General features: G+C 38.9%; 1 protein-coding gene across 50 annotated transcripts in view; it reads left to right on the plus strand.

Annotated features, from left to right (window-relative positions):
* TTN (titin) overlaps positions 1-12,409 on the plus strand; it is a 465,728-nt gene that overhangs the window by 241,167 nt on the left and 212,152 nt on the right. For all 50 annotated transcript variants that reach the window (XM_067549108.1, XM_067549128.1, XM_067549138.1 and 47 more), the window contains 23 exons: positions 41-328; positions 454-732; positions 852-1,133; positions 1,260-1,538; positions 1,660-1,938; positions 2,041-2,319; positions 2,447-2,734; positions 2,988-3,266; positions 3,509-3,790; positions 4,439-4,717; positions 4,829-5,110; positions 5,691-5,969; positions 6,068-6,355; positions 6,563-6,841; positions 6,933-7,211; positions 7,305-7,583; positions 7,695-7,982; positions 8,135-8,422; positions 9,410-9,691; positions 10,726-11,004; positions 11,113-11,394; positions 11,556-11,834; positions 11,957-12,244. In XM_067549108.1, the coding sequence (XP_067405209.1) occupies positions 41-328; positions 454-732; positions 852-1,133; positions 1,260-1,538; positions 1,660-1,938; positions 2,041-2,319; positions 2,447-2,734; positions 2,988-3,266; positions 3,509-3,790; positions 4,439-4,717; positions 4,829-5,110; positions 5,691-5,969; positions 6,068-6,355; positions 6,563-6,841; positions 6,933-7,211; positions 7,305-7,583; positions 7,695-7,982; positions 8,135-8,422; positions 9,410-9,691; positions 10,726-11,004; positions 11,113-11,394; positions 11,556-11,834; positions 11,957-12,244 (6,486 nt within the window). The remainder of the gene's footprint in view (positions 1-40; positions 329-453; positions 733-851; positions 1,134-1,259; positions 1,539-1,659; positions 1,939-2,040; positions 2,320-2,446; positions 2,735-2,987; positions 3,267-3,508; positions 3,791-4,438; positions 4,718-4,828; positions 5,111-5,690; positions 5,970-6,067; positions 6,356-6,562; positions 6,842-6,932; positions 7,212-7,304; positions 7,584-7,694; positions 7,983-8,134; positions 8,423-9,409; positions 9,692-10,725; positions 11,005-11,112; positions 11,395-11,555; positions 11,835-11,956; positions 12,245-12,409) is intronic.

Raw genomic sequence — 12,409 nt, forward strand, 5'->3', positions numbered from 1 at the left:
GCCAAATGACCTAATACTTTATTTTTACTGTGTTGGATAGATCTTATCATACCGCCCAAGTTCACAAAAAAGCTGAAGAAAATGGACAGCATTAAGGGGTCTTTCGTTCACTTAGAGTGCATAGTGTCTGGTTCACATCCTATAAGTATCCAGTGGTACAAGGATGACCAAGAGATAACGGCTAGTGAAAAGTACAAATATTCTTTCCATGATAATACTGCATTCCTGGAAATCAATCAGCTGGAAGGTACAGATAGTGGCTCTTATACTTGTGAAGCAACAAATAAAGCAGGAAGTAACCAGTGCAGTGGATATTTAACAGTCAAAGGTTTGAGATTCTTATTCTTTCGCAAGAACAAGACATTCAGTTTATTATTTCGGACTCTTTTTTTTTAATCATAAAATTATTCTTTTCCTACCCTTCCCTCTTCTATTCTCTTTCACTCGTTGTAGAACCCCCGTATTTTGTTGAAAAACCACAGTCACAAGATAGTATACCCAATGCTAGAGTTCTGTTCAAAGCTCTTGTGAATGGCACCACTCCTATGCAGATAAAGTGGTTTAAAGATAGCAAAGAACTTCTCTCAGGAGCCACTCGCTCTGTCTGGAAGGATGACACTTCAAGTGTGCTAGAGGTGTTTTCGGCAAAGACTTCTGATTCAGGAAACTATACCTGTCAAATAAGCAATGATGTTGGGACAGCAACTTGCAAAGCAACCCTGTTCGTGAAAGGTGTGCATTTTTATGCCCTTTTAATCTCATGGGTTCTTGTGTTCCTTCTTTAATTAGAAAGAATATTTCTCGAATGTAAATTGAGTAAATAAAGTCTTGCCCTTTTTGTTCATATTTAGAACCACCCAAGTTTTTTCAGAAGCCTAATCCTGTAGTAGTTCTGAGAAAAGGACAATCCACCAGTTTCGAATGCCAAATTACAGGCACGCCCCCAATCCACGTGTCTTGGTACAAGGATGGCAATGAAGTAACCCACCGTGCTAAGTATGGCATTTCATTCCTAGAGGGTTTTGCCACTTTCAAAGTTGACAGTGCTAACGTAGAGGATAGTGGGATTTATGTTTGTGAAGCTCACAACGACGCAGGTAGTGAAAGCTGCAGCACTGAACTCAAAGTGAAAGGTTAGTTATTAGCCTTCCCACCCCCCTCTCTTTCTTTCGCACGGACATGCGGGGTTTCCCCCCCGCCTCCTTTCTTTCCGTTTTTCCTATTAAGTTGCTATGTGTGTTCCTCCTAATTTTTTATAGAACCTCCCACATTCATAAGGGAGTTGAAACCTGCTGAAGTGGTTAAGGGTTTTGATGCCATGCTGGAATGTGAAGTCTCCGGTACTCCTCCCTTTGAAGTAACCTGGCTGAAGAATAACAAGGAGATTCGCAGCAGCAAAAAATACGCCATGACCGACAGAGAATCAGTATTTACCCTGGTCGTAACCAACTGCGATTTTTCAGATGCTGGGGAATACCAGTGCATTATATCAAATGATGGGGGTAGTTGTTCTGGCAGCACAAAAATCAGTTTGAAAGGTCAGTTCAGTTACCACGATAAGGAAACAAACTCCAGACATTCAGTGTCTTAACTACCTTTTAGTAACTTAACAGGGATTAAACAATATCTTTTTTCATGGCTTCTTTTTGTAAAACACAGAACCACCGTCCTTCATAAAGAAGATAGAAAATGTCACTACCGTTTTGAAAAGTTCCGCTGTTTTTCAAAGCACGGTAGGGGGTGCTCATCCTTTATCAGTGTCCTGGATAAAAGATGAAAAAATCATCGAGGAAGATGAGAACTTCCATATTACATTCGAGGACAACGTGGCCACCCTGAAAATAAAACATATTGATATTGGTCACGGGGGGAGGTACACCTGCCAGGCAAAGAATGAATCAGGAGTTGAAAAATGCTTTGCCTTACTCTTAGTACAAGGTTGGTGAGCTACGCACTTTGAAGTTTATTTCGTAGAAGTAGTTTAAAAGGCCCATCGGTAGAGAGAACTATAATGAATCTACGCTTTAATTCTTACTACAGAACCTGCTCAGATCATAGAAAAGACAAAATCAGTTAAAGTGACTGAAAAAGACCCAGTGACCTTGGAATGTATTGTGGCTGGAACACCAGAACTCAAACTGAAATGGTTTAAAGATGGCAAGCAGCTTCTGCCCAGTAGATATTATACAATGAGCTTTGACAATAACGTGGCCAGTTTCAGGCTTGAATCGGTAATGAAGGAGGACAGTGGTACATACTCTTTTAAGGTTGAAAATGATTTTGGAAGCAGCACCTGTGAAGCTGTTTTGACAGTGTTAGGTTTGTATTTTGCTTCATTGCATTTTGCTTTCTTTGTGGGGGAAAAAATTGATTGCCTACCGGTATTTGTGAAGCTATTTGAGATGCAGGACGTTAACTGTTATGTTTTTGCCATTTTGTTGGGCAGATCAAACAATCCCTCCATCGTTTACCAAAAAGTTAACGAAAATAGATCAAGTTCTGGGATCTTCTGTTCATATGGAATGTAAGGTTTCTGGCTCACTCCCCATTACTGCTAAATGGTATAAGGACGGAAAAGAAATACATGATAGTGCAAAATACAGGAGCCTATGCCATGAGAATACTGTATCAATGGAGATTTCTAATCTAGAACTGGCAGATACTGCAAATTACACGTGCAGCGTGACTAACGTTGCGGGCAGTGACTCTTGCAGTGGCGTCTTAACAGTGAAAGGTTTGGAACTCTTTACATCTTCTCTTAACTGTAATAGATACTGAAAAATACATCTCTTAAAATAATTACAATCTTACATCTTTGAATAATACTGCGAAAAGTTACGGTATATATTTTTTTCTTTATGTGAGGCTTCATTTGCTTTAAGAAGTACTTAAAACTTTTATTTTTCGTGATTGCTCACTTTGTTTCGTCTTCAAACATTCCTTCTGCGAAGGGTTTAACTAAATATTTCTTTCCCTTGAAACTGTAGAGCCAGCAAGCTTCCTAGTAAAACCTGAAAACCAGCAAGCCATACCGAATTCTGCGGTGGAGTTTAAGGCTGTTTTGAAAGGAACGCCACCGTTTACAATCAAGTGGTTTAAAGAAGATTTGGAACTTGTGTCTGGAGCTAATTGTTTTATTGGGCTAGAAGGGTCAACAGGTTTCTTAAATCTCTATTCAGTGGATATTTCAAAGAGTGGATGCTATACTTGCCAAGTTTCCAATGATGTTGGTAGCGATTCTTGTACTGCAACCTTGCTGGTAACAGGTGTGCACATTTCCTTGTTTTGTGTTGCTCTCTTCTCGTCTATCTTTTGTCGAGCCCGAGTATTGTTCTTATGAATATTTCCAAGCTCATTCTTTTCCTGTATTCTTGATTTTAGAAACTCTTAACTCATGTTTAGTATCGGATTTCTTTCATTAGTTCTTTTCTGTCTCTTTTTTGTTCAATATTAATACCGAAATCACTCTTTTTTCTCCCCTATTTATTCCGCTTTCTTTTTTTAATAGAACCTCCGAAGTTTGTTAAGAAACTAGAAGCATCAAAAGTAGTAAAACGCGGTGACTCAGCACGATTTGAATGCAAAATAAGTGGATCTCCAGAAATCGGAGTGGCATGGTATAGAAATGACAACGAAATCATTTCCAGTGAAAAATTCAGGATGTCTTTCAGTGATTCCGTGGCGGTGATTGAAATGAACCATCTCAGTACTGAAGATAGTGGGGATTATATATGTGAAGCTCACAATCCTGCCGGCAGGGCAAGCTGCAGTACTAAAGTTATAGTCAAAGGTTAGAAATCACTCTTCACCCTATTAGTTTGTACTTACTTTTCGGTGATTCTCCCCTCATACATTCACAAGTGAACGTTGCTTATTTCTTTTTTTCTGGGACAGCCTTTTTATTTCTGTCCCGTTTCAACCACGTTCCCCTATATTTCATCAGGACCTAGACAAGACTTTTCTAAGATGCCACTCTTACGCCATCCTTCACGGATATGGAGGCTCTCCCTAAATTATTCATTCAGTTGCACCATGAGTTTCATGAGAATCCTAAAATCTGCTGTTTTATGAGTGCTGAAATGTTAAGGACAAGAAACAGAAATCTGATTAATTTTAGTTTTACGCGAGAGTATTTGGTGTTACTGCGCTCAGACATGTGGGAGTAGCTCCTGTTCTGTAACAATGTTGTTTCCTTTGTTTATATTAGCTAAAAGAGATGCTATAAAAACACGTATCTGTCCGTTTAATCAACCTCCAAAATAGACAGCTCCGTATGGCATATGCCCAGAAAATCCGGAGAATCCAAATCCATTCCACTGATTTTCCCCTTAAAACAGAATCTTGCTGCAACTGTGGTAACTTTGTAAGAATCCTTTTTATGTTCGTTGCATATATCCAGATAACTTTATAAAAGTGCCAACTGCTTTTCTTTTTGTAGAACCTCCTGTTTTTAGCAGGAAGCCTTCTCCTGTAGACATGCTCAAAGGTACTGACGTGAGTCTTGAATGTGACATTTCTGGAACTCCGCCATTCGAAGTTACATGGTATAAAGATAAGAGACAAATCCGCAGTAGTAAAAGGTATAAGGTTACATCCAAAAATTACCATGCTAGTATTCACATTCTTAATGTCGAAGCGTCAGACGTTGGCGAATACCAATGCAAAGCACAGAATGACGCCGGGAGTGACTCTTGCATTTGCACTGTAAAACTTAAAGGTGAGTTTATTTTCATAGAATCTGTGACAGGTCCCTCATAGAAGACGCGTATTGATGGTTTCTTACGCGAACCCTGGAGATCTTTATAGTAATCACATGTTTCTTGTTCAGAACCACCAAAATTCGTGACGAAAATAAACAGCATCTCAGTTGTGGTTGGTGAACCAGTAGAATTACAAGCAACAGTGGAAGGCTCTCAGCCAATTTCTGTCCTATGGCTTAAAGACAAGGAAGAAGTCATTCGAGAAAGTAAAAACACTAGGATTACATTTGTGGAAAACGTTGCAACTCTACAGCTCGCAAATGCAGAACCAGGCAGTGCTGGAAAATATATCTGTCAGATCAGGAATGATGCTGGAACTCGGGAGTGTATGGCTACCTTAACAGTTTTAGGTCGGTAACAAAGGTGATGGTGGGGTGCGTGGGAAAAATATCTGCAACTTTCAAAAATGAACTCAGGTGCTTAGGTGACATATGGGATCAACATACCAGTATCTTCTGGAGACTGTGAGTTTAAAACTGAAATGAATTTGACAGCCTTTTTGTCCCCAACTATTATCGGTCACGAAACCCTTCATATTTTGGCACCATTCATAACTCTTGTCTTCTGCTCTTGAGAGCTCCGAGAAAGACAGACTGGTGAAATCGAGTGGAGAAAAGTACGCTTTGTCTTACTCATATAGCCAGATGTGGAATCAGTACTATTATTTTCCTCTATATTGTATTTATATTAGGACAGCGCCTAAAGTCCCAATCAAGATCCTCATTGTGTTGGGCGCTAGTCCGTGCCCCCAACCTGCTTACAGTGTAAGACAGACAGACAGAGGGTGGGAGAATGGAATCAACAGATACCAATGCAATGCAGATCAAACCGTTAAAGCAGTTATTTGTACTAATATGGCGTTACAACATATAGAAACCTAGCGAGTAAAATGAGTTATTGACCATGGTTATTGCTTGCATCTCCTTACAGAGCCGGCAGTCATTGTGGAGAAGGCAGAACCAGTAAGAGTTACGGTAGGAGATGTTTGCACATTAGAGTGCAAAGTGGCTGGCACACCCGAACTTTCAGTTGGCTGGTTTAAGGATGGGAAAGAATTGACAAGCAGCCACAAATACAAAATTACCGTCCAGAACAAAGTGTCTACGCTTAAAATTCTCGATTCAGAGAAGGGAGACAGCGGACTATACACTTTTGCAGTACAGAACGATGTTGGTAAAAGCAGCTGCACAGCCTCAGTTGATGTTTTAGGTTGGTTCTGTACTTTCTTCCACGTTTCACCAAGATTTTCTTTAGGAAATGCTCCTGTCTCTTAAACCACTGTGGATTTGTTACATTTTCTTACACAGATCGAATTATTCCGCCTTCTTTCACAAGAAAATTAAAAGAAACACATGGTGTGCTGGGTTCTTCGGTGTTTCTGGAGTGCAAAGTATCTGGATCGCCGCCTATTTCAATTGCCTGGTTTCAAGATGGAAATAAGATAGTTAGTGGAGAAAAATATCAAGCCACATTTTCAGATAACGTCTGTGTTTTGCAACTGAATTCACTGAACTCATCAGATACGGGAAGTTACACCTGTAAAGCTACGAATGTAGCCGGGTCTGATGAATGCAGAGCAGTATTGACCGTACAAGGTCAGTATATGATGGCCAGCTAGCACTTTGCCATACATTCTCTTCTGTATAACAATCTTTCTTTCTTGGGAATGTTAGTTGTTTTCTCAGTATATTTTGGGGGAAACTATACAAATATAAAATGCTTTGCTTTTCATCTTCAAATTGCACATGTAAATATCAGGTTCATTTGATATTGACTGATTTTTTAAAAACATGTTTGTTTAGAACCACCCTCTTTTGTGAAGAAACCCGAACCCTTGGATGTTTTACCAGGCACAAGTGTAACTTTCAAAAGTGTTATCAGAGGAACCCCTCCATTCAAGGTGTACTGGTTTAGAGGGGTCAATGAAATTGTGCCAGGGGATAAATGTAACACCTATTTGGAGGATTCGGTTGCAGAACTGGAGTTGTTTGACGTAGGTCCACTCCAAAGCGGAGATTATACTTGCCAAATAACTAACGATGCTGGCAAAGCATCCTGTACAGCTCATCTTTCTGTAAAAGGTTTGTACAGATTGAAATTTCTCTTTTTTCTCTAAAATATCAACCTTTGAACAGTTACACTCAATAGTTTCGAATTCTTATTGCTCATTAGAACCAGCAGTGTTTGTGAAGAAATTGAGTGATCACTGGGTTGAGCCCGGAAAATCCATAGTTCTGGAAAGCACATACACTGGCAGCCTTCCAATCTCGGTTATATGGAAGAAGAGTGGCAAAACTATAACTCAGTCTGAAAAATGCAGCATCATCACAACGGAAAAATCTTGTATTCTGGAAATTCTTAATAGTACAAAAGATGATGAGGGAGAATACACTTGTCATGTTGAGAACGAGGCAGGAGGTGATGTTTGTGAAGCACTAGTATCTACATTAGGTGTGTTACTATGTTGTTTTATATTCCGTCATCATTCTTATCAGAGTGTCTTTTCTAAGTTCGTTACTGACTCTGACTATTTGATTTTTTTAGAACCTCCTTATTTTGTTACACACTTGGGATCTCTAGAAGTGTCAGTTGGAGATTATACAACTTTACATTGCCAAGTTGCTGGAACACCAGAAATTACTGTGTCTTGGTACAAAGGAGATACAAAACTAAGATCTAGTCCTGAGTATAAAATGTTCTTTAAAGACAATGTTGCTACTCTAGCTTTTAACAAAGTGGATAACAACGACAGTGGAGAATATATCTGCAAAGCAGAAAACAGTGTAGGAACTGCAACTACAAAGGCTCTCTTAACAGTTCAAGGTGATGATTTTTTGTTAGCTTGTTCAAAACTACTCTTTACAGCTCTTTATCTCTTAAGTATAGAAAAATGCCACACAAAGCGTATTTTAACATACTTGGTTTTTTTTACAGCGCGCAAACTTCCTCCTTCGTTTGCAAGGAAATTAAAGGACATTGAGCAAACAGTTGGCTTACCAGTTAAATTTACCTGTCGCCTAAATGGCTCAGAACCTCTTAGCGTGACTTGGCATAAAGATGGTGTACCTTTAAGAGATGACCATAATGTGCAAACCTCATTCGTAGATAATGTAGCGATTCTCCAGCTGTCTCAAACTGAGATGAGTCACACTGGACAATACTCTTGCACAGCTACCAATCCTGTTGGAACTGCTGTCTCTAGCGCTAGGCTCACAGTCTCAGGTTCGTTTGCTGTTGACTCTTTTTATATTTAAAGCTCGGTGCCTTGGTCTACTTTTTTTTCTTTGTAGATGAACTGATATCTACAATGTCTGATGACTCTTGTAATGAAAATACAAAGCAGTTAGTATTCTGTTGTTACTTTTAATTTCTAGAACCTAAGCAGCCTCCCTTCTTTGATATAACACCTACATCAATAGAAGTTCCTATTGGAGAAAGTGCTGATTTTGAATGTCATGTTACTGGAGCCCAACCAATACATGTCACTTGGGCAAAAGATGGCAGAGAGATCCGAACTGGAGGAAACTATAATATTACCTTTATAGCAAACACTGCTCACCTGAGAATTCTGAGATCAGGCAAAGGAGACTCTGGCCAGTATGCCTGCCAAGCTAGTAACGAAGTTGGAAAAGAGTTTTGCTCAGCTCAACTTAATGTCAAAGGTATTAATATTAAGTAGGCCTTATTTGTGTGGTTTTCTTGGGAGGAAAGTAGCTGATTTTTTTTAATGTCCTCTGTGTCTTCAAATATTGGAGGTTAAACCTAGAGGACTTTTTCAAACTACAAACGTTAAACTGTGGCTATCATGGATTTTAAATCTTCATATTCTTCTTCATGTTGCAATGTGTGAGAGTGTAAATTTTGTATGCAAACGCGTTCATTTCTCCCTTCATTCCTCTTGAAAGTATAGTTGTTATATGTAGTTTTATGTATTATTTTTCATGTTATTTTTCTAAGTTTGAGTTAGTTCTCTGATTATTGATTTCGTTTTAAGCTAGAATATTGTGACACTTTTATGTAGTGATGTTTCTGGAAGATTTTTGTAGATAAAATAGCAAACTGCTAAAACTTCAACATTAGAAAAAGATAGCATTATTTTTATTTTACATTTTTAGGGCTGTAAAAGGTCATAAATTAAATTTTCAACTTTAATGGATATTCACTTACCATTTATGGATGCGTAAACTAGTCTGGAATATGAAACGTGCATGGAATATTATTTTAGGTTTAAAACCACATAGATTTATACACAGAGAACTTACACATTTATATACACATCTATTTTGGACCCGGTGAAGCCAATGACAAAATTCCCATTGACTTCATTAGAGCCTGGATTTCGCTACAGATTGCCGCTCATATTTTGGAGCAATTCTATTGGGCTCAATGGAGTGCTTCTGCATTTCCACCTATGTAGCTGGGAACAGAATTTAGCTCTAGATATTGTTTTCATCTTCTTCTACCCTTCTTTCTGTCATCCAAAGACAAGTTGAATGTACTTTTGTAGTGCTAATATTCTAGCAAGTTATTTCCATTACAAAATTCTTATCCTCTCAAGGATGCTTATCCTACACAATCATTTTGACAAATAAGAAAAATTGAATGTTGTTTGTTGTCTATTTATATTTATTTATTTATTTCGTTTATAGAAGCTCCAAAGTTTGTTAAGAAATTAGAAGCTTCAAGATTTGTGAAACAGGGTGATTCAGTTCAACTGGACTGCAAAATAAGTGGTTCCCCCGAAATCAAAATTGTGTGGTACAGGAACGACACTGAAATCCATGCTAGTGAAAAATACAAAATGTCATTCAGTGACTCAGTGGCAGTTCTGACTATTACTGATGCCAGCATTGAAGACAGTGGCGATTACATTTGTGAAGCCCACAATTCTGCTGGTACTGCAAGCTGCAGTACTGTTATCACAGTAAAAGGTTAGAAGACTATTTCACATCTTTTTTTCTTATTTCCTGGCATTCGTACACAGTGCCTTTACCTACCACTACTGGTAAATAGCAAAATAGCAAAAATCGATCTGAAGATAGAGCTGCTTCAAAAGATTATGGCTTCCCTTGACTTCAGTAGCAAAACACTTGGAGAAAGATCCCATCCTAACCCAAATGACTGTGTGTATCACACAACATTAGTAGTGTTAGTAGCAGTAGCATTTAGAGAACCCAGTAAGGGAACCATCATGCTAGGCGCTGTATAAACATGTAGTAAGGAGACAGTCTCTTTCATAAAGACCTTCCATCCGTGCCATCCATGACTAATGACAAGATGCAACAGGTGAAAGGAACGAACATATAATAGGACAAGGGAGGAGGAAGAAACAGGAGTAGGAGCACATTGTTTTGGTGTAAAGTAGTTGGGCATTCCTTGTAGCCAACTCTCTGCCTACTCTTTATCAAAGGTCAGAGTTCTGCGAGTATCATGGCGGAAGTGAAATGTAAGAAGGCATTCATAGGAAGAGGAGTATTTATTGATTTTGTGGAGCTGTGTCATGCATAAAGACAGCATGGGAAAGAGCTTATTCATGAGTGGGAGAGGCGGACTGACAGTGAAGTCTAGAATTTTTAGGAAAGAGGAAGCTGCAGTGGACAAAGTTAATAGATCAGGTCATAGGGTGAGCTAAAGTGAAGAGTCTTGAAGGGCAGGCCAAGACAAGCCCATCCTTATCAACATCCTCTGTTTGGGCAACTGAATCGGATTTCTGAATTCAAAGTATTTGTATAGGTATCAAATTTCTACATTAGGAATTTATAGATGTAGAAAAAGATATGACCTCAACGTGAACTGTTAGGTGCTCAGCACTTTTAAAAACTAGGACACGTGTAAATGCCTAAATATAACTTTACCTTCGTAACTTTTTAGGCTCCTATTTCTGAATATCTTGGCCCCTGCTGTTAATAAGACATCTACCCCTGGTGACACACTTATAGGCTCTGTTGTTATTCTTTTTTTATAGACCCTCCTGTTTTTAGCAAGAAACCTACCCCTGTAGACACGCTTAAAGGTTCTGATGTTGTCATTCAATGTGAAATGTCGGGAACCCCACCATTTGAAGTAGCATGGTTCAAAGACAGAAGACAAGTCAGAAGCAGTAAAAAGTTCAAAGTTACAGCTAAAGACTTCACAGCCAGCATTCACATTCTTAACCTTGAAGCTTCCGACACTGGGGAATACCACTGCAAAGCCATGAATGAGGTGGGAAGTGACACTTGTGTTTGCGCTGTGAAATTCAAAGGTTTGTATAATTGAACATGGACAACATTCACATCTTCTTTTCTCAGCAGATTGCATATTTCTCTTTAAAGCTGACTTATGGTTTTACTATGACTCTTCCCATCATTAGAACCTCCGAGATTTGTTCAGAAGCTAAGTGACACTGTAGCCTTTGTTGGGGAACCGACCGCACTGCAGGCTGTGGTGGAAGGCTCTCAACCTATTTCCGTTCTGTGGCTTAAGGATAAAGGCGAAATCATTAGAGAAAGTGAAAATGTCCAGATTTCCTTTATGGATAATGTTGCAACTCTTGAGCTTGCAAGCGCAGAGGGAGCCCATGTTGGAAAGTACATCTGCCAGATCAAAAATGACGCGGGAATGAGGGAGTGCTCGGCGTTTTTACAAGTTTTAGGTTGGTAAAAGCTTCTAGCACACAATAAAAATAAAATCGTGTACTCCGTGTAATTATACCTCCCGGGCAAAAAAATCAGCTTTCAATAATTTGCTATTCAACTCTGAACTTTTGGTTTTACAATGCAATTTTACCGATTTAGGCGGTTTTTCTTCTTTCAGAACCAGCAGTAATTTTAGAGAAGCCAGAACCGATGTCAGTTACGGCTGGGGATTCTTTTACATTAGAGTGCACAGTGGGTGGAACACCAGAACTTATTACAAAGTGGTCTAAGGATGGAAGAGAACTGCAGAGTGGCCGCAAATATCAAATTACCTTCTTCAATAAAATAGCTATGCTGAAAGTTCTTTCTGCAGACGTGGGAGACAGGGGACTATATACATTTGAAGTGCAAAACGAAGTTGGTGAAAGTAGCTGCACATCCTCAGTTGATGTTTCAGGTTAGCTGGTTACTAGCTTTCTTGTCATTTAGTACATTCTTTTATTTAAAAAGATCTTTCCCTTTTTAATTGAAAAAAAAACCAAACAAAAACATTCGGTTTTGTTGCCTTTTCGTATGCAGATCGCATTGTCCCTCCTTTTTTCACAAGAAAGTTAAAGGAAACATATGGCATACTGGGTTCCTCAGTGCTTCTGGAGTGCAAAGTTTCTGGATCACCACCCATTTCAGTTGCCTGGTTCCAAGATGGAAATGAGATTGTTAGTGGAGACAAATATGAAGTCTCATTGTCAGATAACGTCTGTGGTTTGAAACTGAATGCACTGGACTCATCAGATACCGGACCTTACACCTGTGCTGCCACAAATGCAGCTGGATCTGATGAATGCAGTGCCTTTTTGATTGTACAAGGTCAGTAAAAGATGGCCAGTCTACTTTAGACAAAAAGCTTCTTTCATTTATTTCTATTCTATTCATGTTATTTCTTCCTTGGCAATTTTAATAGCTCTATGAATCTTTTACCACACTCTGATTTGGTTTTCATCTTCAAAAGTATCAATCATACTAATTTATTTA

This window comes from Emydura macquarii, unplaced genomic scaffold, assembly GCF_026122565.2.
Source record: "Emydura macquarii macquarii isolate MOO-44397 ecotype Brisbane River unplaced genomic scaffold, CSIRO-AGI_Emac_v2 contig_1253, whole genome shotgun sequence".
NCBI classification, from domain to species: domain Eukaryota; kingdom Metazoa; phylum Chordata; order Testudines; family Chelidae; genus Emydura; species Emydura macquarii.